Source organism: Eschrichtius robustus, chromosome 11 (genome assembly GCF_028021215.1).
Source record: "Eschrichtius robustus isolate mEscRob2 chromosome 11, mEscRob2.pri, whole genome shotgun sequence".
NCBI lineage: Eukaryota > Metazoa > Chordata > Mammalia > Artiodactyla > Eschrichtiidae > Eschrichtius > Eschrichtius robustus.
The window spans coordinates 43,605,852-43,633,163 of record NC_090834.1 but is presented as its reverse complement, the minus strand read 5'-3'; the positions used below and the strand labels follow the sequence as shown (position 1 = coordinate 43,633,163).

The window sequence follows — 27,312 nt, the reverse complement described above, 5'->3', positions numbered from 1 at the left end:
AGGGAAGCTACAGTAAGCATGTCCACAGCTGGACATGGCACTAATGTAGGATGTCAATTAATATCCCAATTAATATTTGTATAGTACTTTACAGTTACAGAGCTTTTCTGTAACTACTATGAAAATAGTGAATGAAATTACCCCAGGTTAGGACATTTACAACATGCACGTTGCATAAAATGTTTACAAAAATGTTAATTGCATCACATAGGCAAAAGGCAGAAATTGTTTTAATAGAGGAGAATCCAGAGAGGACAGAATTAAAACATAACGTAGCACTTGCTAACACAGTGCTTTTTTTCATTTGGTAACACCATACAGATTGGTCTTTAACTAAGAAAAAACTAGGTCTTACTTCAGTTGTGGAGAAATCTGGCCATGGGGGTCAAGAAAATACTCTGATAAAAAATAAAAAAGGTCTGAAAGCCACTGTTTTGACAAGTTGACTCTGAAACTGGTGAAACCCTTTTGGCTGTAAGGGAACAGTGATGACTGACTTAGTTCAGAGGTCATCAAAGGTGAACAAAGCTTTCCTTTTCCCCCCCCACTCCATTAGTAGAAAAGGCTCACAGGCACCTGATTAGCTTTCAGAGAAGAGGGTGCTTTACTGTGGCGGCAGATGAAATGCTGAAGTCATTTAACCTATAATGTAATGGACCAAAGAGACTGGATACAAAATTTGACAGGTGTAATCACTCTCATTTTTCCAGGTCCCAAAATAAAATCAACAGCTGGTTTAATCAAAATATCTTCTCCAAGAATCTTAGAAAATGTTATGACTCATTAAAACTAAATTTTCAGAGGAAAAATACTGCTTGATTTTTTGTAAATAAAACACATCATTAAAAATCCTTAAATAAGAGTGCGTTTATATATCTAAATAGTATTTCTTGTTAAGAATTAAAACTGCTCTCTCCCTTCTTAGCCCCTCTTCCTTTCTGCATTTCAACTTTTCTCTTGTATTTAAAGTATTGATAATTTAGTGAATTGAGTACTGGATGTGGAGTCAGCACTCATTGCTTAAGGAAGCCTGGTTGATAAGGTACTCAACATTTGTTCATTGAATCTAAAATTTATATATTGCTATTATCAGCTATTTGAAATTTCATTCAATGTGATAAATTCCATAAGGAAAATAAACAAAGGCGAAACTATAAAAATAAAATATCACACATAGACTAGAAATACTATCTGAAGACAGCTGACAAAAACCTAATAGTGCTTTCTATTAAATAATAGTTTTCAAGTCATATTATACCAAGTTATACATTAAAAAACACCTAATTTACTCTTAGATTCAAGATTATATAACATTAGTTTCAATGACAATTACTTTTCCTATAACTTCTTCCACATTCTCCCGTGACTAAAGGTTCAACATAACAGATTCGACATAAAAGTGTCACAAACAATTACTGGTGATTCTCAATGCAAATGTTTTTTAAAAAGTTTTGATTCTTAAGAATTTGTACCAAAATAAAGCTTCTGATATATCTTTGGATTATACTTGATGACTCAATGATGTAAGCAAAAAAATACTTGAACATTTACATATAAAAATATAGAGTATATACACTACTGTGATCTTGGTGATATCTTAGAGTATTACAAATTAGAGTATCACCAACCTGACTAAAAAGTTTGATGAGTTTTAAAGTATGAGTTAAAAAAAAAATCAAGATTCTTAGTTTTAAATTTAACCATTTTCATATTCCATGCCCACTGAGATTCTTTGTTTTGGTTAATAACTGGGCTTGAAGAATATGGAGGAATAAAAGGTATTTCTCTGGAAGAAGCCTGGAGCGTCTCAGTATCTAGCAGAGAGTTTATTATTGTCTTGATTTTTCCTAGGCCTGAATCTCTTTCTCTTATTCTGCCCATTCAGATCAACGGAAGGCTATGATAAGGAAAGCCATGAGGCCGAAAAGAGTACACAAGTCCTGTACTGTGTCAGATCTCTATCTTTTGCCATTAGGAAAGATAGTGTCTACAAACCTAGAAAGAAAGAAACGATAAGGAGAGCTGAATCCACACACGGGACAGCTGGGCACCTTCTACCAGCCAGCAGTTAAACCAGCAAGGCATTTCTATTCTGTTTTAAAAAGCATTGCTTCTTTCCCATGTTGAGGCTTACATGGCCGTAGTGCAGGCTTTTTAGAGTTCCCTGACTTTCTGCTCAGGTCACGTATACTGGTCAAAGATCATGACTTACAAAATATTGAAATATAATTAAACAGACTTAATACTAAAACAACATAATTTATTCTTTTTCTAGGATGTGAAGTGAAAGATAAAAAATCGTGGACTGGGAATCAAAAGATCACGTTGTCTTCATCTCAAGGCTGAGTGGTCTTGATCAAGTTACTTAACCATCCTGGGTATCCATTTCCTCAGGTAAAAAAAAATAAGGGAATATGTATTGGATAACTTTTAAAGTCTCTCAAATTTGGTTGAAACACTAAGTCAGAATCTTGCACAGTGCCTTTTGGTTTTCATTATGAAGATCAGCTACCATTACAGAATAGTGTAAAAATAATTCTGGTTTGGGGGATTTTCTGATTCTTACATTATGGCTAATGAGAGTTTTCTAAACTTCCAGGGGGTAGACGTAAGTATTTGGCTCTCTAATAAAAACATAATCGAGATATTTCTATATTATATACAAAGTACACTTTAAAATTCATTGGGATGGTCAGATTTTAGTCACCTATACTTCTTTAATTCTCTTATTGTTGAAACCCTCTTCTCTCCTCAACTGGGTGGCAATAGAGTAGCATGGAGGTAAAAGAGAGAATCCTGGTTAAAGTATTTGATTGAGAGAAGAACAACAGAAGCATTTTTATTCTTTAATTTTTTTAACATTTTAATTTTTTCCATTTTCAGAACTAAAATTTTTGAAATTGCTGCTAATACTTAAAACCACAAATCCGTCGTAGTTTATCAGTATTGGTAAAGAATTATAATTTACTGCCAAAATATCAATGTTGTGCCGAAAGAAAACGGTTTTTAAGTATATGGCGATGTGTTCTAATGGTTCTTACTTTCATCATTTTCAGACTTGAGACTCATAATTCTGCTTCTACTATTTCAAACCAGATGTAAAGCATGTCGAATTCAAATTTAAAGAGGAACTTTGTGGAGTGCCAGCGAAAACTTTGGGAGTAGGATAAATAATTTCTTCAACAGTCACATATGTACCTAACAAGAAACCAACAACTCCAGTGAACGCGATAGAAATATTTTTCAGGATCATCCATATATTGTAGTGCTCCTTAGAAAATGTAAGAATTTCAACCAGAGGCGGTAGGATCAGGGCCAATGTGCTGCTGCTCACCGCTCCGACGAAGGAAATCACAATGTCTAAACGAGGAATCAGAATCGCTCCAGCACCTAGAAAATTGAAAATACAAATTTTTCTTATGTAAATATTTAATACTTACATGAATACTAACTGTAGATACATTCACTACATTAAAATTAATTGATGCAAGTAGGCACTACTAAACTATTGCTTGTGGAAGAATCTGTCATATTCTGTTCTGAGCTAAAAAAGGAAACAAAGAAAGAAACCAAAACAGTGAGTGATATTTCTTGGACTTTGACTTATCAACAGAGTTTCTTACATAAATGACTTTTAATTTTTGCTATGAAATTCTGGGTGAAGAATGTATTTTCATTACTCTGCCATATAGCTCATTCTATAAAGCACAAAACCTGGGGTGGTGTGATATAAATAAATCATTAAATAAATGAGAGAGAAGAGAGAGCTATTCCTTACATTAGAATTCCAATTAACCAAAATAGAAGAAACAATGGAAATAGAAAATCATTATTAAGCAAATACCACAGTAATAACTGTTGCAGGAAAAGTCGCTGAAGGATGCTAAAATTAGTGGGCAAAAACTGTATGAGAACAGGATATCTCCCTACAAGATATTTATCAATTATAAAGGGAAAAAGAGTACCTTTACAGTGGAGACATCTGACAGACACCATCTTAACCAAGTGATCAAAGTTAACATCACCAGTAATAAGAAATATTGATGCCACGATACGATGTATTGAGAAGTGCAAAGCATCACCTGTGGCATTCTTGTTAAAAATGCTTAACTTCAACCTAATCATAAGAAAGCATCACACAAATCTACACTGAAGGAAATTCTGCAAAATTACTGACACTTCAAAGACATCAAGGTAAATAAAGAAAGATAAAAAAAGATAACTGCCAAGACTGGAGGAGACTAAGTAGACATGACAACTAAATTCAGGTGGGACCTTGGATTGGCTCCTTGATCTGAAAAAGGGTATCAGTGGGAAAACTGGCAAAATCAAAATAAGGTCAATTAGTTAACAGCATTGTATTAATGTTAATTTCCTTAACTATATTGTGGTATGTAAGCTGATAACATTAGAGGAAATTGAGTAAAGGGTTTATGGTAATTCTACTTTCTTTTACAACTTTTCTAAGTTATTTCAAAATGAAAAGTTAAAAAAAAAAAAGTACCATTATTGTCAACAGGATTGTAGTCCAAGGTACCATCAAGTCTTCTGCAAGTTTTGATCTGGCACTTTCTTGATCTTATCTTTATCTTACCAAATATCAACAGAAGGTTTGCAAAGATCAAGACTTATATTCGGGACTTCCCTGGTAGCACAGTGGTTAAGAATCCGCTTGCCAATGCAGGGGACATGGGTTCGAGCCCTGGTCCGGGAAGATCCCACATGCCGCGGAGCAACTAAGCCCGTGCACCACAACTACTGAGCCTGCGCTCTAGAGCCCGTGTGCCACAATTACTGAAGCCCGCGTGCCTAGAGCCTGTGCTCTGCAACAAGAGAAACCACCGCAATGAGAAGCCCGTGCACCGCAACGAAGAGTAGCCAGTGCTCGCCGCAACTAGAGAAAGCCCGCGCACAGCAACGAAGACCCAACGCAGCCAAAAATAAATAAAATAAATAAAATTTTTAAAAAAGACTCATATTCTTTCTCCTAATTGTCCTTAGATGGTTCACTGAATGATTTGTTGAGGGTCGGAGTTGCCATCAGAAATAACAGCTGAGTTTGCTCACATGAAAGCTGTGACAACTATATCACCACTGCCACCAAAGGTGACAATGTAACCACAGTTCCGGCTGTGAGGACTCTAATTATGTATGTGTTGGCTTTCTTTTACTTGTCTTCAAAAGGTATTAGTTTTCTCTCCAATCTTTGTTATCCCTCTCTTTTATTTCTAAGTTTACCTCCTTTTGCTTTTCTTTTTTCTGTGTCTTTGTCTCTTACTGAACTTTCTGTGATATATATACAATTTAATTCATGCTCTTTGTAATTGTGTCTGCAGTCTACTGGCTTCTTTGCTTCTTAATTTTCAGTTTATGGTTTTCTCCCTTCCCCTATTCTCTTTGTGGCCCTCGATGTTTTTCGGGAGGATGTGGGATTAATTTGGAACCACCACATTTCTTAGAACCATACATTATTATTTACCACTTTTTATTTAAATTATTACAAAAGCTAAAACCCTAAAAATTATTTTGAAATCATAAATCTAGCTGCATGCCTACAAGGCTGAAGTACAAGAAACCTTCCTAAGTAAAACAACTGAATTTGAAGAAGTTGGAACTCTAAACTAGAAATACTTTATAAAGTGGGCCCCTGTTTAATGGATGTGTGCTACATCCTTTTAACATTTCTCTAAGGGAACTATAGAGCATAACTCTCAAACAAAATTAGAACCTTTTAAAATTCATTGACTATATATCCATTTTGCAGAAACATGCTTCACCTACTCATAGTAGGTGGCAGTATTTAAAAGGACAACTATACAAACATGACTACAACCTTGCCATCTGAAGAATGGAATCTATTTTTCATCATTAGTGTCTTCCAGTAATCCAATCTGTTACTAGTAAATCAAGTGAAATGTTGGAAAACCATGCGGAAGAACACTATAGTATTTTAGAATTTATTCATTCAGACTAAAATTCCACTTATCAAATACTTTTAAATCATGAAATTTATTGATTAAAGTCATTCTTTAAATGTTATATAACCAACAAATATTTGCGAGTAAAAATGGCTTGAAACGTTATTTGATAATGTTATTAGTTAGACAAGGAAGAGAAACATATACACTTTAGGCAAATCCAACATAGAAGAACTCAAAAATCACAAAAACAGTAAGTCAAAGGATAGCTTGGGATAAGGATAGTTTATTCATTACAAATATTCGCTATAGGATTACTATAAATAGGTTGACCCATGTCATTTACAGACAGTTGTTATGAATATATCTATTAAGTACTAATTAAGCTTATGCAGTATTTCCCAAAACTATATTATAGAGAAAAAGAATGTATCCTTAAGGTACAAAGTTTCCTCTAACATGAAAAAAAGCCTATTTAGGTCCATTTTTTTGCATTTAAATGGTGAAAGCAGATATATCAGAAAAATAAAATAAAATGCTTGATATTATAACATCAACAACAAAACTGTGAGAAACACTCTAGCACATAAATTTTAATTACACAAATAGTGAATGGTCCTCTCCATATACCTACTGACTCTTAAGATAGAATATTAGGGTACAGAATGGTACTTTTTCTCATCTGCAGTGACAACTAACTTAAATGAAGGATTTTAGTATGTCTTCTTAGTATTCTACAAACTATCAAAGATTTATGCTTTATGTGGTTATAGTTTACTAAAAGTAGAAAGCATACTCTCAAATCAAGGGCTTTTCAAATTAGAAATAGCAGAAGGATCAATGAATTGGACAATAACAGAAATAAGTAGTATTTAACACATTTTGCAGGTTCAATTCAAACAGGGGATCAAAATACTGGTGTCAAATCAAAATTTAACAGCTTTTTCTACAGGTTTGCTTTTAAAATAAAAGGCATTTATTGTAGTCCAAGGTGGCCTTCGGCCAGTTTCTATCCACTCTTCTCCCTCACCTGTGCGATGCCTATCTAGCAGGTAAGTGCCTACAGGGAACATGCAGGAAGAGTCTGACCCATCCTTTCAAGCTTTTGAGTTCCACCAAGAAGATACTGTGAAATGGTGATTCAAATACTAAATGGAGACTTGGACATAACCAGTATAATCCAAGCTGATGATGAGCCCACTACTTTGAAGACCCATCCTGTAAACGTGGATTCAGTACTTGGAAAGGATTATGGAACGCTGAAACATGCAAACCCAGCTGAGCCTCCACTCTCATTGCTAGTGCTGCATTGCCTGCTCTACGGACATGACAAGGTCCCATCAGCTCTCCACACATTCATCAATAAAGAGCCTGACCCAGAATCTTTTCAAGTGCTTTGGAGAACAGATTCAAAACAGTCCTGACATGAATATCAGTTGGCTTTTACTTTAATTTGGAAGGATGGGCCAAAGACGTAAATTAAGCTCAGTGTCCAATGATGTGTTTCAGTGAAGTAGGACAGAATATGGCATTGTTTGTGTTCTCTTTGTTCAAAGTATGCTGTAAATATAACCCTCATATATGGTTAAGTAGGTTTACCTATTTTTAACTAAAAGAAAGAAGCAGCAAAGAAAAAGCTGCAATCCTCTGTGACATGAACTCAGCTCCTGAGGAAAAGCCCTGGCTTCTGGGAATAAACCCTGGTAACAGATATGCAGTATGGTCTGTACCTCAGGAGACAGGCAGCTCAACATAACGACAGCAGCCAATGTGCAGAAACGGATGAAGTTATTAAAATTCAGTAACTAACTCTAAAAGGAGACATACTTTCAGAAGAGAACTGTCTTACATCTACTGATGAAAGGACTTTGACTGAAATAAGTCTTTGTATTTAGTAGTTGTCAAAATGTCAATAAAAGCAATGTGTAAAAAATATTCCAAAATGTTTTAAAATAACCTTTTCCTACTGAATGTTTCATTAGTCATCAAAGTATGGGCTTATTGACGTCATTCCTCAATGTGATTTCCCTTATTAGTTTACTTATTTCATTTAAATGATTACTTTGAAAAATAAGTTTTATCTAATTTTCCCAGTTTTGCTTTTTCTTTGAACACAATGTAATACACCCAGTTCTTTAAATCTAGGCATAAGCTCCACCCCAAGCTGCTCAATGTAATTTACAGAGTTGCCCAGAATTTCTAGTTCTACCATTCTCTAACCTTGAGTGGGCCAAGATGGTTATTCACATCTTCTATAGAATTTCCAAAGCTGCTTGTTCCCCAATCCCCAGTAATCTGGTCCCTGGTATCATTCATTCTAAGCAATCCCATTAGTTAGATCAGTGTCGCAGTCACCTTTCTATTTGTGATTATAGTACAAGTGGTGACAATAAAACAGTAATTTCTAACTACTGGGTTAATATTTTTAAATGTCTTATCTTCATTTCATAGTTGAGGAAAGAAGGACTCAAAGATGGTTTGTAACTTACCTAAAGACACCAGCAAGTAAGTGGGAGGCCTGAGTTTGAACCGTCAGTTCAGTGTGACTGTAAAACTCATACTCTTTCCACTATCCCAAACTCAAGCTCCCTCTCCATGAGTCTCCATCCTTAATTCTACCTTGTGGAGGCATTCTACAATGTGAAACTTTAATAAGAGATTATATACACTCCTTCAAATAGTAAGTAAAATAAGCCACTGAAATTATTAAAGACCAAAACAGAAAAAAACCCATTCGTATAGGTAGACATGGAGAGTTAAAATGTTAAATATACAAAAGTTAACAGATACAAAAAAGCTGAGGAAAACTAGAAAACCAAAGTAAAATGTGTATCAACAATATAAGGGGTCGTTTATGCGTCTGATTTAAATATACTTATATCTCAATCATGAGTGAGGTCATTTCCAAAATAATAATTTGATTAGTTGTTTTAAGTGTGATAGGATCTAGTTTGTGTTTTTCTTCTATAGCCATAGAATAACAGAATTTTAAACCAAAATGTATCCCAGCTAGGCGAACAAAATTGTTTTAAAAATATAAAAAATATACTTTTAAGTAGCTTCACTATAAGAAATTCAACAATAAAAATCATTATGCTATAAATATGCAGTGATACTTACAAGTAATAGTAACCAAGAAGGACCTTATTGCAAATTCACAGATTTGCTTCCATTTAGCATGAAATTTGGATGTGATCACAGGGATAACTATCTCTGCTGGAACATAGAACTGAATTGAATATGTCACAAAGATGCCGAAGGAATAGAGAATTTTCACTGACTGATATAACCTGTTAAAAAATTTCAAAATTTAGTCATTCTTTTATTTCCAGCTTTATTGAGGTATGACTGACCAATAAAATTATAATACATTTAAAGTCTGCAACGTGATGATTTGACATATGTATACATTGTAAAAGAATTCCCACGACTGAGTTAATTAACAAACATATCCATCACCTCACATATTTGCCTTTTTTTTCCGTTTTGGCAGTAACACTTTGATTCTACTCTCTTGGCAATTTCAATTATATAACACATATCAACCACAGTCACCATGTTATACATTAGATCCTCAGACCTTACTCATCTTTTAACCGAAAATTTGTACCCTTTTACCAAACTCTCCTCTTCTTCCCCATCCACCAGCCCCTGGCAACCACCAATCTATTCTCTGTTTATTTGAGTCATTAAAAGTAAAGTTAGATTCATATTAAGAAAACAACATGCATGAACCTGGCAGGCATTATGCTAAGTGAAATAAGCCAGAGAAAGACAAATACTGCATGGTATCACTTAGATGTCAAGATTATAAACAGTTTCCTAAACTGTCGTCAAGCAAGAAGGAATTCGATAAGTCTCCTTCTATAATGTATTCATCATACGAGTGAAGGAGGAAGGAAGAAAGCTGAGTAGAAATAGATTTGAGGGAGGGGATATGGGGATATATGTATACATATAGCTGATTCACTTTGTTATACAGCAGAAACTAACACAACGTTGTAAAGCAATTATACTCCAATAAAGATGTTAAAAAAAAAATGAAGTCCCCAAAATACAAAGCGAAAAAATTGTAAAAAAAAAAAAAAAGAGAAATACATTTGAAAATACTACAAACAGCATAATTAAGGCAAGAAGGAATGCCTTAGGGCCAGCAACAATACTATCTTAATTTTAAAATGATTCAAGATATATTTCTCAGCTTGATGCTTAAAGTTTAAACACAAATGGTCAAGCTATTGAAATGTACAAAATAACCAAAAGATTGCTTCATATACTCTGATACATAATTGTGGAGAATTAAATGAATATTCTTAGTTTATTATTACAACATTCCTTTTTTTCTAATTATTTTTTAACTTACATGTTTTAAAAATATGATTACCAATATATCTAAAAATATATCATTATATATATAATTACTTTTCTATTTATATAAAACAAATTGTATGGGTTAAGAATCTGGTTATTATTAATACCATTCAGTAATATTAATTATATGTAATTACTATCAATTGGTGTTACACAGAGTAGAAATGGGAAATAAAATGGTTTGGGTCTTTTAGAAGCTGGTATATTTGCTAATCATCCACCAAAGAGTAATATAGAAATGAGTGTTTAAGAGAAGCGCTACAGTCTTTTAAAATCAACTCTTCCACTTTTACTTCTTTTTTGCGTTAAGAACCCACTAATTTCTATGTTTGATATCTACATTTTCAAGTACTATTTTTCTCTACTCAACTTTTCTATATCTTATCAACCTTTGTTCTCATTTTGGTTGTAAGCATTATCTGTGGTAATTGTCCATAGGTACTAAGTCTTAGAAATGAAGAGTTGAAAGAAGAATCTACCCAGTAAACTGTCTCTCAAAGGTATAAAAAAAACTTGCTTAAAGTGATAGGAATTTGTTTTGATGATATATAAGAACATAAAACAACTTTTAAATAACATATGGTACACGTTAAAAGGTATTTTAAAACTCAGTGCCACGGACTTCCCTGGCGGTCCAGTGGTTAACACTGCCTTCCAATGCAGCAGGTGTAGGTTTGATCCCTGGTTGGAGAACTAGGATCCCACATGCTGCGGAGTGCAGCTAAAAATTAAAAAAAAAAAAAAAAAGAAAGAAAGAAAACAAGTCTTAAAAACAAAACAAAACAAAACTCAGTGCCAAAGTTCTTGAAAGTTAGAGGTTATGTTTTATTCTTCTCTGTATAACTCTCCATACACTTGGCAGGGGATAGATACTTATTAAATGTTAATTAAATTAATATTAATGATCAAAAATGGGTATGGATAGGTGATTCTTAGAAACTACGTCTAATCAATATCACAAATAAAAATACTTCAAAAATAAAATGACTCTTGCTTGAAAACAAAGTCTGTTATACTGGTAGCAAAGAAATGTAGTATCTTAGTAAAGACCAGAAATATATTTTTTAAATAATTATTGTGCAGTCAATATATAGAATCAGATTATGGGGGAGAAAACAACTAAGTAGTCCAGTGAAAACATAAGTTTTGAAAACAGAGGATTTCAAAAATTGCAATGTTTCTATTCTTTTCCCCACATTGGCTAAGAAATCAATACCTAAAGAAAATTTATAGATAAGAATATCTTAATTTTTTTAAACCTAACCTGGGAAATAGGTGGCTGACTGATTCTCTTTCTCTCAAGGTTGAATACAGAAGCTACTCTTGGAAAGAATCTAATAACTCACTTTCCCTCTTGGACCTTTCATGACGGTCAAGAATCTCGAGGGTTAAGATCTGTCAAGAAGCCTTTGTGAGAACTAGCTATAATCCTGTAGCATGTCCACTAGAATGTAAGCACTCTGAGGGAGAGATTTTTTATCTCTTCACTGCTGTATCACTAGTGCCTGCAATATTAATACTATTTACCTACAGTTGACCCTGGACCAACACAGGGGTGAGGGGTGCCAACCCCCGCAGTTGAAAATTCACATATAACTTTTGATTCCCCCAAAACTTAACTACTAATAGCCTACTGTTGACTGGAAGCCTTACTGATAACATAAACAGTCAATTAACGCATATTTTGGATGTTATATGTATAGCTACATATATTTTATAGATTTATGACATACCTAACTTTTTAATTTTTTTGATACTTCTCGGTTATGTAGTTTCTGAGTTTTTTCAAATTGTCACAAATCTCAACAATTTTTTCTAGGAGGTGGGTCAAAAAAGATCTTTCTGCAATTTATGTCAAAGAGTGTTCTACCTGTGTTTTCCTCTAAGAGTTTTATAGTGTCTGGCCTTACATTAAGGTCTTTAATCCATTTTGAGTTTATTTTTGTGTATGGTGTTAGGGAGTGTTCTAATTTCGTTCTTTTACATGTGGCTGTCCTGTTTTCCCACCTCCTAGAGTAATGAAAATAAAAACAAAAAAAAAACCAAATGGGACCTAATGAAACTTAAAAGCTTTTTCACAGCAAAGGAAACTATAAAGAAGACGAAAAGATAACCCTCATAATGGGAGAAAATATTTGCAAATGAAGCAACTGACAAAGGATTAATCTCCAAAATATACAAGCAGCTCATGTAGCTCAATACTAAAAAAGAGACAAACAAATCAAAAAATAGGCAGAAGACCTAAATAGCCATTTCTCCAAAGAAGATATACAGAGTGCCAACAAACACATGAAAAGGTGCTCCACATCACTAATTATCAGAGAAATGCAAATCAAAACTACAATGAGGTTATCACCTCACACTGGTCAGAATGGCCATCATCAAAAAATCTACAAACAATAAATGCTGGAGAGGGTGTGGAGAAAAGGGAACCCTCTTGCACTGTGGGTAGGAATGTCAACTGATACAGCCACTATGGTGAACAGTATGGAGGTTCCTTAAAAAACTAAAAATAGAACTACCATATGATCCAGCAATCTCACTACTGGGCATATACCCAGAGAAAACCATAATTCAAAAAGACACATGCACCCCAATGTTCACTGCAGCACTATTTACAATAGCCAGGACATGAAAGCAACCTAAATGTCCATCAACAGAGGAATGGATAAAGAAGATGTGATACATATATACAATGGAATATTACTCAGCCATAAAAAGGAATGAAATTGGGTCATTTGTAGAGACATGGATGGACCTAGAAAGTGTCATACAGAGTGAAGTAAGTCAGAAAGAGAAAAACAAATATCGTATGTTAACACATATATTTGGAATCTAGAAAAATGGTATAGATGATCTTATTTGCAAAGCAGAAATAGAGACACAGACATAGAGGACAAATGTATGGATACCAAGGGGGAAGGAGGGTTGGGAGGAATTGGGAGATTGGGATTGACATATATACACTATTGATACTATGTATAAAATAGACAACTAATGAGAACATACTGTATAGCACAGGGAACTCTACTTAGTGCACTGTGGTGACCTAAATGGGAAGGAAATCCAAAACAGAGGGGATATATGTATATGTACAGCTGATTCATTTTGCTGTACAGTAGAAACTAACATAACATTGTAAAGCAACTATACTCCAATAAAAATTAATCAAAAAAATTTTTTTTCTAATATGTTAACTGAAAAAAATCCACGTATAAGTGGACCAATGCAGTTCAAACCCATGTTGTTTGAGGGTCAACTGTACAATGTGACCTAACTGTGTTCAGAAAGGACTTGGGGCACATACAGTATTAGAGGTGACCAGTAAAACAGTGAGGGCCATGAGTGATGGGTTGTATTGTTTTATCAGGAACCCAGAGTGTTGGATTTTTGACAGCAAGGATAAGTATTAAATTTTTTTAATAAAGTGAGTCCATATTAAAAGATTCATGTTTTGTATGGACACCAAGGGGGGAAAGCGCGGAGTGGTGGTGGTGTGATGAATTGGGAGATTGCAATTGACATGTATACACTGATATGTATAAAATGGATAACTAATAAGAACCTGCTGCATAAAAAAATAAATAAAATTCGAAAAATCCAAAAAATAAAAATAAATAAATAAATAACAGAGTCATGTTTTACTCTTATATGTTACTCAAATTTGGAACACCCTATAATTTTGAATCTTTTAAAAAAATCCCACAAGAATATGTAAAATCACAGATGATCTCTTCTGAAGATTATGAAAAAAATTTAGATTACACAAACAAAGAAATCACAGTAAAGATTTTAAATGTTTAAATCATAAAACCAAGAATACACCTTTATCATGAAACATTGGTAAATTATATCTACAAAATACACAAACTAGGTTAACAAACTCTTGTCTACCTACCACACATCTTGGGGAAGATTTAAAGTTATGCTGCCTTTGATTTCATCATGGAAACACATATATCCTAAGGTAGCTAATGTTACATACAGAGTTGTAACAATTCCCATGCCAATATTCAATGCTTGGGTGAAGCGTTTTGATTCTTTCATTTGGTTTTCCAGTGGAAGGACCTAAGAAGAGAATGCAAGTAATTTAAAACAATCTAATATCCCATCTTATACGTACACAAATTAATCTTTCTATAGTTTATATGCAACACATAATTGTTGTATTTTTCTACGTGTCATATATTTTTTCACACTACAGATTTTTTTATTCTTAAAATAAAAAGATTTGAAATCAGCTCTTAGTAGGCAAAACTGTCTGTCAGGTTTTTTAAAATAAACTTCTTACTCTGGAATAATTTTAGATTTACAGAAAAGATGCAGAGATAAACAGAAGACTCCCATATACTCCTGACCAGTTTCCGCTATTGTTAACATTTCACACAACCTAAGTACCTGTGTTACAACTAAGAACCAATATTGGTACATTATTATTAAACTCCAAACTTTATTTGGATTTCACTAGTTTTCCCACTAACTTTCCTTTTTCTGCTCCAGGGTCCCATCCAGGACAGCACATTGCATTTTGCTGTCCTGTCTCCTCAATCTCCTCTGGTCTGTGGCAGTTTCTCAATCCTTCCTTATTATACATTACCTTGACAGTTTTGAGGAGCATTGGTTAGGTATTTGGTACACTGTCGCTCTATTTGGGTTTGTCTGATGTTTTCTTCATGACTAGACTGGGAAAATAGGTTTCAGAAAAGGATACCAGAGAGGTGCAGTGCCCTTCTCATCACACATGCTATCAACATGATTTATCACTGGTGACGTTAATTTTGATCACTTGGGCAAGGCAGTGTTTGCCAGGTTTCTCTGCCTGTAAAGATTTTTCCTCCTCCCTCATCATACTCTATTCATTGGAAGTAAGTCACTACAGATAGAGGGGATTAAATTAGAGCTCCGGGATGGGGGGGTATTTACATAAGTTATTTGAAAATCTGCCCTATGTACTTATTTATTTAATCATTTATTTGTATTACTATGGATTCACGTATATTTGTTTTATACTTTGACCATGAATCCCAAACACTATTATTTATTTTGTTGCTCATATCGTTCCACCTTTGGTCATCGTGAGTTCTATCAGGTTGGGTCCTGTGTCCCTTTGACATGCATCCATTCTTCTGTTTTTTGAGCACTTCCATACTTTCTGGCACTACAAGATGCTCCAAACCCACATTGAATTTCTTTGCTTCAGCCCTACAATCAGCTGTTTCTCCAAAGAACTTTGGTTCCATTGCTGGAGAATTGTATTTAGAACTCAGGATCTGGGTGCTGAGTGTGCTCATTGCTACTGGGTGCCACTGCTTCCAGCTCTCTCAGCAGACAGAGTTAGGAAATATATGTATGTATACGAACCCATGTATATACATGTCTATAACTGTTTCTATATCTATCCATCTGTATCTAATGTCTGTCAATTTAATAAGATGAATATTTTCATTATGGGGAAAAAAAAAAAAACCTTGAAAGGAAAAAAGGCTAACTGCAAAGTTAATTTTTTAGGCAAATCTTTGGAGATTTTGGCCATACAATTTGACCATGCAGTAAAAGACACTAAGTAATAATAATAACAAGTATTTACTGAGTGCTTACAATGTGCTAGGTATTTTTCAAAAGCTTTGCATGTAATACATCCCATAGTATTTACAATAACCTCATGAGATAATAACTAATTTCATCTCCACTTTTCAGGTGCGTTAGTCAGGTCGACATGGAAATTTTAAGTGATTAATGGAAAAGAAAACAGTGAACAATTTGTATGTTCCGGAGATAATCCAGACCTGAAATAAGAAGCTAAAGTCAAGAACGGTGTCAATACAGCTAGAAAAGGAGGAAGAGAAGGAAATGAACATTTACAGAGGTTCCCTCAAGCAGCATTAAGTGTTTTACACATAATCTCATTTATGGAATAGATTTGGAGAAATATGAAAAGAAGACTCAACATGTCTTAATTACTGACTGGAATGGGGAAACCAGGGACACAGTGAAAAGAAGTACTCCAATATTTCAAGCTTGAGTGACTGGAAGTAAAACTAAAATAAATAGAGAAATGAGAAAGTGAAACTGGTTTTAGATTTAAAAAAAAAGGTTATCTGTCAGACTTCGGAGTTGTTGAATTTGAGATGTCAGAGGAACAACACTTAACTGGAAATGTCCAACAGTTAACTAGAGATTACTAGTTAAAGCAGAAATAAAAATCTACACTTATGGCTGTAACACGGATAAGTGGAGCTGTAAGAATTAGTGAGAATTCTATGAAGGAGAATTCAGAGAGAGCAGAAACCCAAGTAAAATGGCATAAAATTGTCTTTTAGTTCTGTTTTGTCTGTGGTTCATATAAATAGATGTTTATGAGTGGTTTTGCTCCCATACCAAACCATCAGGCTATGAAACATAAGCTATGGAGTAAACAGCAATATTCTACTTTCCCCAAATCTACATATTCTAGGCTTGAAATGAACTGCAAGCATCTTGAATGGAAATATTTAGGATCTCAGAATTCTCAGGATGTTTGTACCTCTTGGTATTAGCTTTATGATAACATCATTTCTCAAAACAAGTATGATATGTATAAATCTAAGAAGAGAATTTATATTTGACTCTTCTTATGCAATAGTAAATTTGTAACAACTTCAATTCATTTAAAATCATCTAGTCTATAAAATATGATGTTTGGGATTTGTCTGAATATAACCCAGACTTGCTAGAGTAGATAGAATATAGATCAAACAAAATTAGCCATAAGTTAATGGTTTTTGAAGCTGGGTGATGCTTAGGCGTTCATCACATTATTCTCTAAGTTTTGTATAGGTTTGAAAATTTCCACGATAAAATGTTAAAAAATCATCTATTCAAATGTTCTCATTTTACAGATTAAGAGAAAGTGATACATCTAAGATTAAAAGTCTTGGTAAGTAGAAGAAGTAAACTATAATTCAAGTCTATCATACCAAAATGCAAATCGTTTTCTAGGAATAAAAAAATAGAAACAAAAGAAAAACAGGCATTTTGAAATGTAAATAAGTATTTGAGTTAACTTAAGATTTTAAAAAATAGTAATAAAGACTAAATCCTTACCACTCCTATGCCTTCAAAAGCAAACACAGCAGTACCAAAAAAGAGAGGGTATTTTTTCCAGCCAGCCACTATTGGAAGGTTGTGGGGATCTGGCATATTCTGGAGAAAGAAAAAATAAGATGTCAATAAGTTACATCTTTACTTACTTGAAAGAATTTAAAATGGAAGAGCGAAATCATATACTTCTGAGCTTCACAGCAGCAAATGTGTATTATAAATGTGAATAATTCTTTCAATAAACACTTTAAGCATCCTATGTTAAATGTAGCCAAGCTGTTAGGATTTCACTGCCAAAAGCAATTGTTTCCCTCAAGCCCACACATTCCATCTGAGCTAAATGCTCCTGATTACCTGTTTCCACCTGTAAGTCCCAGGCTGTTCTCACTGGGTATGGCTCCTGCCACAACAGGAAATACATAAGCATATTCAACGTCTGAGCTGAGAGCCATATAGTCAGTTATCAACCACTGCTGACGGTGTCCAATGAAATTTATTCCCCACTCTACTTTCATTGCTCTTTTGGTCTCTAAGATTTCCCGACTTCGGCTTTCTATCTCAATAACGCTGTGCTGTTCTCCAGAACAGGTCTCCTCGTGGTTTCAGCATCTTACTCTTTGACCTGACAGTTGCCATTACCCTTATTACTTGTGCCTATGCCCTGATTCTGGCTTTGATTTCTTGGTCCTGACTCATATAGCCTTCTTCTAACTCTCATTATCTGGAAACTCACAGACTGCGCATCTTGTTCAAGATCCCTGGGCCCACACTGGCCACTTCTTCCAGCTAGCCCAAGTCTCCTCACCAGCCTGTGTTCTCTGCCTTTACCTGACTAGAAGTGGAATTCAAGGCCAATGAAAGAGGATGAACAAAGAAACTGAAGTGTGATAGCACAGGGAAAATTTGGGGAATAGATTTAGAACATCTGAAGCATAGGTAGAACTGTGTGATATAATGGTGAAACATAAGCTAGGGTCAAAATGAAAAACTTATTAAAATGTTTGGATTAATGGATAATGCTAAACTGTACTTCAAGGCTCACATGGTTCCCTCTACCTAAGGGACCTCCTTTTCTGTTCCACTAACTCCTACATGCCCAGCCAAGGGGTCACGAACTCCAGAAAGCCTTATGAGATCTTCCTGCCTGTCGCCTTTCACTCTCACATGCTATAACAAAGAGTCTGCAGCCTTTGGAATTAAGATGGGGCAAAAAGGAAACATAGATCCATCTTAAGAGAATTTGTAATGAATTGCTAACGGAGACTTTAGGACAACTGCTTTGGCAGCAACGTATAAAATGGACTGTATCAGGAAAAAATAGGATTCTCTACCTTTTTTGAGTCATTGGCTCCTATGAGGGATGAAAGCTATACAGCTGCTCAGTAGAAAAATGCATATATACATACAGAAACACTAAATCTTACAAATAATTTTAAGGGATTTGCAGATCCCCTGAATCCCATCAATAGAATATTTAAGGAAACTGGGTTAAGAATCTCCAGACTGCCGACAATGAAATGAGTTGAGGTTATTGCATACGTCAGATAAAGAGGTTACAGCCTAGTGTAGTGGCAGTGAGCTGAAGTGGTGGCAGCAAATAAAGGTTCAGAAATGAAAGAAAATTATAAAATCACGTCTATACTCCCGTCTCTTGTGATTGGTTTAAATCTTAAAGGAATAAACAAAACACTAATGAGTTCTTTGTTTCATGTTAGGCAGTGCACTAAGGCACGATCCTAAATCTCACAACTCTAATAAGTCAGGTATTACTATCTTCTGAAGCAATATCATACAGCCCAGAAACATACTGACCAAGATTCAAAACCAGATCTGACTACAAAGCCTATGCTTTCAACCTCTATGTCATATATTGCTTTTTCAACTAAGCAGTATCCCCCAAAAGGAAACCAGAGTTCCCTGATTATCTCCTGTGTGACACATATGAAGTAGAGTCTTTACTTATCATTACTTTTACTTCCAAAGTGAAAAATATTTACTTGTTAAGAAACATATGACACAGTTAAAAACATGTTATACTTACCCTAACAATGTATTGATAAATTATCACAAGACTCACAGCCATGGACACGTTGGCAAGGAATGAAAGCACAAATAGATTCTTGAGCTCACGAATGAAGACCAAAAGAATTAGAAATGGAAGAAAGCAAAGCATATATATCCTTAGGTCAATAGTTCTTCTCTCACATGGATCTGATGAATTGGTACTATTCAAAACAAACACTTTACTCTCCAGGAACCCTTCATGAACCTATACAGGATTACCAGGAGAATAAGGAAGAGGGGGGGAAAAAACTTCCATCAACTTATAATCATAAAGGAGAAATATGAAGAAAATTATGATCTATATACACTCTATGATAAATTCATTTACAATAAATAAAATACTTACAGAGTTTTAAGATACTCTAGTGTCTTAGAAATATAGATATCAAATTTAAGGATAATTAAAATAGGATAATCTTCTTTGCAAAATAGCTTTATCATACTGTGAAAAGAAAGTTCACTAGGAAATTATGAGGATGGATTTACTAATTTATTTTGAAGCTTTGTGACTGTGAAGCTCATGATGCCTAGAAAGGCTCAACCTGCTTCTGAGATGATCAAAAGTGGAAGCATGCTTGTCCAGAATGCCCATTGGGTATTCTCCTAACATACTTTTTTCAAAGTAAGAAACAATCTCTAAGTACCTCTTAGAAATGTACAGTACTCAAAATTAAATTTAGAAATCAGAGCCTAACTTTAAAGGTATTTTATAAAGCAACTGCTGATGAATTATCACTGTCAATAAATATTTGTTAAAAATCGACTATCTTCATGCATGCTAGACACTAAATACATTTTTATTAGAGCAAAAAACTTCTACAAGATAAATCAACTTTGCCTCAAAATTTATTCAGCCACTTCTATAAACCTATATTCAACTTTCAAAAGAGATGCAATGATTTATAGGCTCCATTTACTAAAAATTGTGCTTGATTCAATTAATCACATAATCCAACTTACAAAGATAGAAATGAAATTATAGAGGACTTTAAAAATAATCTTAAAAACTCACAGCACTGGCAGATCAAACTATAATATAAATTCCAGTGAAAATCTATTTGCCCCAAATACTGTACCCTCCTTTGAACACAATGGAACACAAAGACTTATCAAGTCTCTGGATACATAAATTCTTAAGAACCAGACCCAGTAATAACAGCAAGTATTTTCTGAGTACTTACTATGTGTCAGGTACTGAACTAAATCTTATACAACATCTCAACTAATCCTCAAAAAAACACTCTGAGGTGGGTGGTAGTATTAATATCAATTTATAGCTGAGGAAACTGAGGTTTAGGGAGGGTAAAAAAAAAAAAAACCCTATATAATATCAAGCCAGTAAGTCGTGGTTCTAGGATTCAAACCCAGGCCTGAGACCCCAGAATCTAGCTTGTGACAGGTACATGTTTACCTGACCAAAATGCTGCAATCCTTAAAGAGGGACCCTGCCCAAGTAGCCACCTGGCCTCCACCTTGACATCTCTCTCTCTCTCTCCTTAAATACAGTAACAAAAGGCCAAAAAGTCAGAAGTACAGAACAAAATCCTGATATGAATAATAATTTAGGTGTTTAATTTTACACTTATCCACAATAAGCAATGTTTAGTGCCACTACAAATGTACATATCATCTTAAACTGCAGGGAATATATCTACTAGTTTTAAGTTATATTGGCAATTTATAACTCACACAGGACTAACAAACTCTCAGGTTACACCATGTACCATTTAAGAAATGCATAGCTCTCATTTATCTTGTAATTGTCCATTAAAACTTTTAATCTTATTTTCTATAATATGAAATAGAAGCAAATTTGATAATTCACATTACTTGGCTTTTAAGAATGTATTTTATTTGTTGACCCAATTTCCTCTGTAACCAAATTATTTACAGCCGAATACTTCTGTATCAAAGAATTACGTCCAATAATCAGATTAGATAATGATCAAAGTTAAGCTCTAACAAGGATACCTGGTAAGAGAAAAGCAGTTATATAACCAATTTTAGAAAGGACTGTTTGAGTCATTAGGTGCTTGGGAATTTGAAATCAATTCTACCACAAATCTCTCATAATAATTAGTATTCTTTGGCAGAAAGATGGTTATAAAAATTCTCAAGATTAAAAAATAAAGTAAAATAAAAATGTAGATACATACCCAGAGCAAGATTCAGGTAAACATTTGAATCCTTTGGTGCCCTCTAGAGACAGAGATTGGCTATCTAATAGGACTTCCTATGATCTCACATGTTTACCAAAATGCAAAACACTGAAATAAATATTATAAAATAAAATTACTAAATTCAGTTGTTTCCATTTAGATCTCAAATTTACTAAATTCTACTATTTATTAACTTTTCAATTCAGTAATTTAATGGTTAAAATTCCAAAGGCAGATTATGTTCTTCAGCAAAGCTAAAATGCAGAATTAAAAGACACAATACGCTACATTTGCATACTGCATATAAAATGCATAATGCATTTTATAAAGGCTTTCGCAAACCTTTTGTCAGCTGAACCTCACAATAAATTTATGAGGAACGTGGGGAGATTTTGCTACCGTTCCCATTTTACAAATAAGGAAACCGAGGCTTGACGAGGGACAAGAGGGTCTTACCCAATGTGTGAGTTAAAACTGAGAGCACGGATTTGAATTCAGGTCTTCTGACTCTGAAGTCCATGGTCTTTGGTATCACAACATTTTTCTTCCTCTGAATGTACAATCCCTTCCCAACTCTTCACGCCCATATACACTACTTTGTCTACCTGACATTTTCTTGAGTATCTCAGAGTAAGAACAGAGAGGAGCTACTACAACCACCACGGACTAGAATCACTTGAAGCACCACAGTTCTTTTCCCCCTGTCGATTGTCCACAGTGGCTTAACGGGATCAAGAACAGCCACGTGGGGCTTCCCTGGTGGCGCAGTGGTTAGGAATCTGCCTGCCAATGCAGGGGACACGGGTTTGAGCCCTGGTCTGGGAAGATCCCACATGCCGCGGAGCGACTAGGCCCGTGAGCCACAACTACTGAGCCTGCGCGTCTGGAGCCTGTGCCCCGCAACAAGAGAGGCCACGATAGTGAGAGGCCCCTGCACCGCGATGAGGAGGGGCCCCCGCTCGCCGCAACCGGAGAAAGCCCTCGCACAGAAACGAAGACCCAACACAGCCAAAAATAAATAAATAAAGAAAGAAAGAAAGAAAGAAAGAAAGAAAGAAAGAAAGAAAGAAAGAAAGAAAGAAGGAAAGAAAGAACAGCCATGTGACAGTTACAAAGCAGGAGATGTACACGTTTGTATGGGAACTAAACTCTTAGTTTAATTAATTCTTAATTCTTTGATTCAATGAAATACTGAAACTTCAATTTTATGTAGATTAAGGAGGTAAAAATCTTACAAATTTTAACTGTAAAAGTAGTAGCAATTAGTAAGGTTTAATCAAACCATGTGTCTTGGGGGCTTCCCTGGTGGTGCAGTGGTTGAGAATCTGCCTGCCAATGCAGGGGACACGGGTTTGAGCCCTGGTCTGGGAAGATCCCACATGCCGCGGAGCGCCTAGGCCCGTGAGCCACAATTGCTGAGCCTGCGCGTCTGGAGCCTGTGCTCTGCAACAAGAGAGGCCGCGACAGTGATAGGCCCGTGCACCGCGATGAAGAGTGGCCCCCGTTTGCCGCAACTAGAGAAAGCCCTCGCACAGAAACGAAGACCCAACACAGCCATAAATAAATAAATAAATTTAAAAAACAAAACAAACAACAACAACAAAAAATGTGTCTTTAACTGGAGATTGCTATCAAGTGTGAGAACACCTCTGCAGAGAGGGAAAGTCTCTCATGATGCTGTTTCAATGACCATCTGTCTGCTCTGCAGAGTTCAACTTTTCAAGTCTCAAGTCTGACTGAATGTCTTTTTCCATGTTGCTCTTCATGCCTCAAAAGATCTTTCATCTATCTACAGCAAGCTTCTCCTTACCTTCCAGAGAGTCACTGTTTCTACCTGGTCTTCTTAGGATATGTGCAAATGAGTTAAATTCTTCCATTCAACTTTGGAAGCATCTGATATCATTTCATAGGAGAAGGTCACCAATCCTAAGCTTATAGATATTTATTGTATGTACTTAACACAGTCTATGTCACACACGTACACATACACACAACTAAAATCAGACAATGTCCTGCCCAGTGATGAACAATTAATATACTGTGTGGCAGCTATGTCAGGCACCTAAGTTTCTCCCTAATTCACATGACCTAGGGGACACTGCTCATGCTCTGTGAGACTAGGTTTCCTCATTCATAAAATGAGCATAGAACTTGTATTACCGAGTAGTTATAAAAAATTACAGGATATATATCATAGCTTATAAATATAAGATTATAAGGCATTATTAGCATTATTTATAACTTTAAATCAAGCTTGTTGGTGGCTCTCTTAGGAGATGATAGAAAAGATATAGTACTGCCATGCTGCACGATCCTAGAAAGGCACCGTTTCCACTGTATTCTATGTAAATGACTGCTAAGATAGTATGTCTATCTTGACAATAAATAGCCTCTTAACTGAGTTAGCAGCCCTAAAAATATGTGACTTGTGGAATTAAATATTTGTAAAATCAAAAGCACATCATCTATAATGAGTAGTGCTGATAAAACCATCAACTCTCTTATTTACAAGAGAAAGACTCAGTGATCCTTTCCGACATTAAAAACCTAAGCTGGTGGCTTTATTAAACTTTGGCCTGCAGACCAAACCCAATCTACCACCTAATTTTGCAAATAAAATTTTATTGGAATACAGCCATATCTAATGTATTGTGGTCTATGGCTGAGTTGAGACAGAGATCATATGGCCTGCAAAACAGAAAATACTTATTATCTGGCCCTTTATAAAAAATGTTGCCAAATCTTGGTCTAAATATAAAATGAAGCAGTTTATAACTTAGAAAAATGAGTCAAATATATACTTAGATATATACATATAGATTCTTTAGAACACATATTCACATGATTTTGCATTAAAATACCTACGAGAAGTTCTACATATTACTATATATAATGCCTACTACTGCACCATGCACTTGTGTATACTAATAAATGTTATTGATTAAAATAAAGAAGAGCAGAGGGTAAAGTAGGAATAATAGGCCAACTACCAGTTAAAGCACATAAAGAAATGTGCTTTGGCATTATTCTGATAGGGGAGCTTTTTTATTTCAGTGCTTTGCATGTTTGTTCAAATTGACAGTCTCTACCAAGACTGCAAACCACTTCCTCTTAAAACAAACCTTTATAATATGGAGAGAACTACAGAACACTGTACATTTCTGGACACAGTATCTTTTTAGACAATGGCAATAATTATGAGATTTTAGTAATGCCCACTTTTTAACTTCGCTTTTTAGGCTGCTGGCTAATGCCTTATATACTTTTTTATAAAATATCAATGTAAAAAATATTCTACCAAAACATCCGTATATCTGCTTTTGAGATCTAAATTCCAAATAGCCAAGAATCAGTAAATTATGCCTGTTTCGATCTGAAAGAACAAGCATTATTGACATAATAGCAAGAAACGTAAAAATCAACAATAGCAGAATCCAACTTGCAAAAAAAACGACTAAAGGAAAATCTAGAAAGATACATGATTTATGAAAGAAACACATTTTCATATTCAACCACAGCTTACTCAGAGGAAATATGATGCCATAACTATGGCATCAGAAGAAAATGATTTCAAAAACTGGAGAAAAATACTTACTTGTTTCACATTTTCAGCTAAGAAGACAATATAAACACTACAGAATCCCAGCTGTGTTATCACCAGAAAAAAATCAACCACACTCCTGAAAAGAGATACCCACAAATAAGTATTAATAAGAGCTGCTAAGATGTCGATGTATTTTTTCTCTTTTTAACTATTTTAAAATATTTCATAATAGCATTTATTCTTTTTACTTCATTACAATAAGAAATAGGCTTAAAGCATTTATTTTCTACAAAGAGCACGTATTTATGATCTGTATATCACTAGAATTATTACTGAGCAAAAAAATGTTACATAAGTTAAAAGCCCATATTTTCCCATCATTTCCTTCTGAAATTCAACAGTTTAAGAGTATCTGTCTAGGGCTTCCCTGGTGGCGCAGTGGTTGAGAGTCTGTCTGCCAATGCAGGGGACACAGGTTCGAGTCCTGGTCTGGGAAGATCCCACATGCCGTGGAGTGGCTGGGCCCGTGAGCCACACCTACTGAGCCTGCGCGTCTGGAGCCTGTGCTCCACAACAAGAGAGGCCGCGACAGTGATAGGCCCGCGCACCGCGATGAAGAGTGGCCCCCACTTGCCACAACTAGAGAAAGCCCTCGCACAGAAACGAAGACCCAACACAGCCAAATATAAATAAATAAATAAATAAACTTCTTAAAAAAAAAGAGTATCTGTCTATAAAATGATTTCATGAAAACATTTCATCAGTTAGTTTAAGCCCATCTCTCCTACTTCTCAAGATCTTTTTCAGATCAACCCAGTGTATTTCCCAGCAAACAGGATGAACATATTCCCTACTATCCAAATCACTAATAAGAATAGGAATGGGAGAGGACTGGGGGCATGGCCCTAAGTCATTCCACCAGAGACCTCTCCAGGAGCTTAGCTCTCTTCATATTTTTTTAGATACTCTAAAAAATTCCAGCTACATAAAATAGCGTATGGGAGTAGGAAAGGGAATTCACCGGTCAAATGAGCTTTATTTGGGTATTATTACAATCAAAAGTCTGCCTTCATGTTATTAGTATACAGCCCATACCTTTCCCTATTGTTCTGAGAACAATTAATGACACAAGAGCTTGCACTTACTAATTCGTTATAGTCTCTTGTTTGACCATAAATGTCAAGCTGTCAAGCAACCTAGTCTAAAAAATCTATAGACCCTCCTCCTCCCATTTGAAACTGGAAGGGCCCGTGCCCATCTTCATTCTTGCCATAACTCTCTAGTTCTCTATGGTTCTTCAGGGAATCTCATTTGTTAGTAATCTTGGTACCTTGAAATGAATTCAAGTTTCTTCTCACTGATGAATTACGTTTAAGTATTCCCTTAAGATCTCTTCATCCACCTTTGATTTTAGTATCCTTACCAACAATCATTCCAGCCACTTCTATCTGAAAGCCATTCTTTTTGATAGAAAAAAATAGACAAAGGTGCCTACAGACTGGGGGAGAAGAAGGAAGAAGACAGGGTTCTGGGGGCAAATCCCTAGGGCATTCGGCTCTGTTTTCTTCCTCCTCCTACACAGCATATCAGGCTGTGAACTCTGAGCAGCTCATAAACACATCTAACGTCCTGAAAATCCCCAGAAAGGCCATATTTAACCATAAACTACTCTACTAACACTGTTCTTTTCCTTCTTTTAATTTCCACCGCCCGTATCATTTGTACCATAGTCAGCATGTTGTGAATTGCCTGTGCTTATTTTCCAGTCCTGTATTTACCTGATTTTGATTAGTCATGTCCATTAATAGTAAAGTTACATTTAAACAATACAATAATAAAAACAAGATTATGCTCAAATACGTACTTCAGATGTCTTAAGAACATGTAGCTAAACACCACAATTTTATTTGAAATAGAGATTGCAACATTTCTCTTGGTTTTTTTCCTTTACTTAATTATTGAGCATGATTATACCAGAGGTTAGCTAGGTGCTTTATAAATATCATTGTATTTAGACTACTATAATAATCCTGTGAAGTATTATTATAAACTCATTTGATAGTGAAATACTAAAACAAAATAAAAATACTTTGACCCAGGTCATAAATTTGTAAGATGGTAGAGTTGAGATTTGAATCCAAGTCTGTCTAACTCTAAAGATTGTTTCCTCCCAGCT

At 35.0% G+C, this 27,312-nt stretch overlaps 1 protein-coding gene across 1 annotated transcript in view; it reads right to left on the bottom strand.

Moving 5' to 3' along the window:
• Nucleotides 1-1,284: 1,284 nt before the first annotated feature.
• The window catches only part of SLC36A4 (solute carrier family 36 member 4), a 41,317-nt gene continuing 15,289 nt past the window's right edge, over nt 1,285-27,312 (bottom strand). Inside the window, exons 6-11 of the mRNA XM_068555600.1 lie at nt 25,188-25,272; nt 19,411-19,638; nt 17,373-17,471; nt 14,188-14,357; nt 9,039-9,208; nt 1,285-3,390 (exon numbers count right to left, since the gene is read on the bottom strand). Of these exons, the coding sequence (XP_068411701.1) occupies nt 3,083-3,390; nt 9,039-9,208; nt 14,188-14,357; nt 17,373-17,471; nt 19,411-19,638; nt 25,188-25,272 (1,060 nt within the window). The 3' untranslated portion in view covers nt 1,285-3,082. The remainder of the gene's footprint in view (nt 3,391-9,038; nt 9,209-14,187; nt 14,358-17,372; nt 17,472-19,410; nt 19,639-25,187; nt 25,273-27,312) is intronic.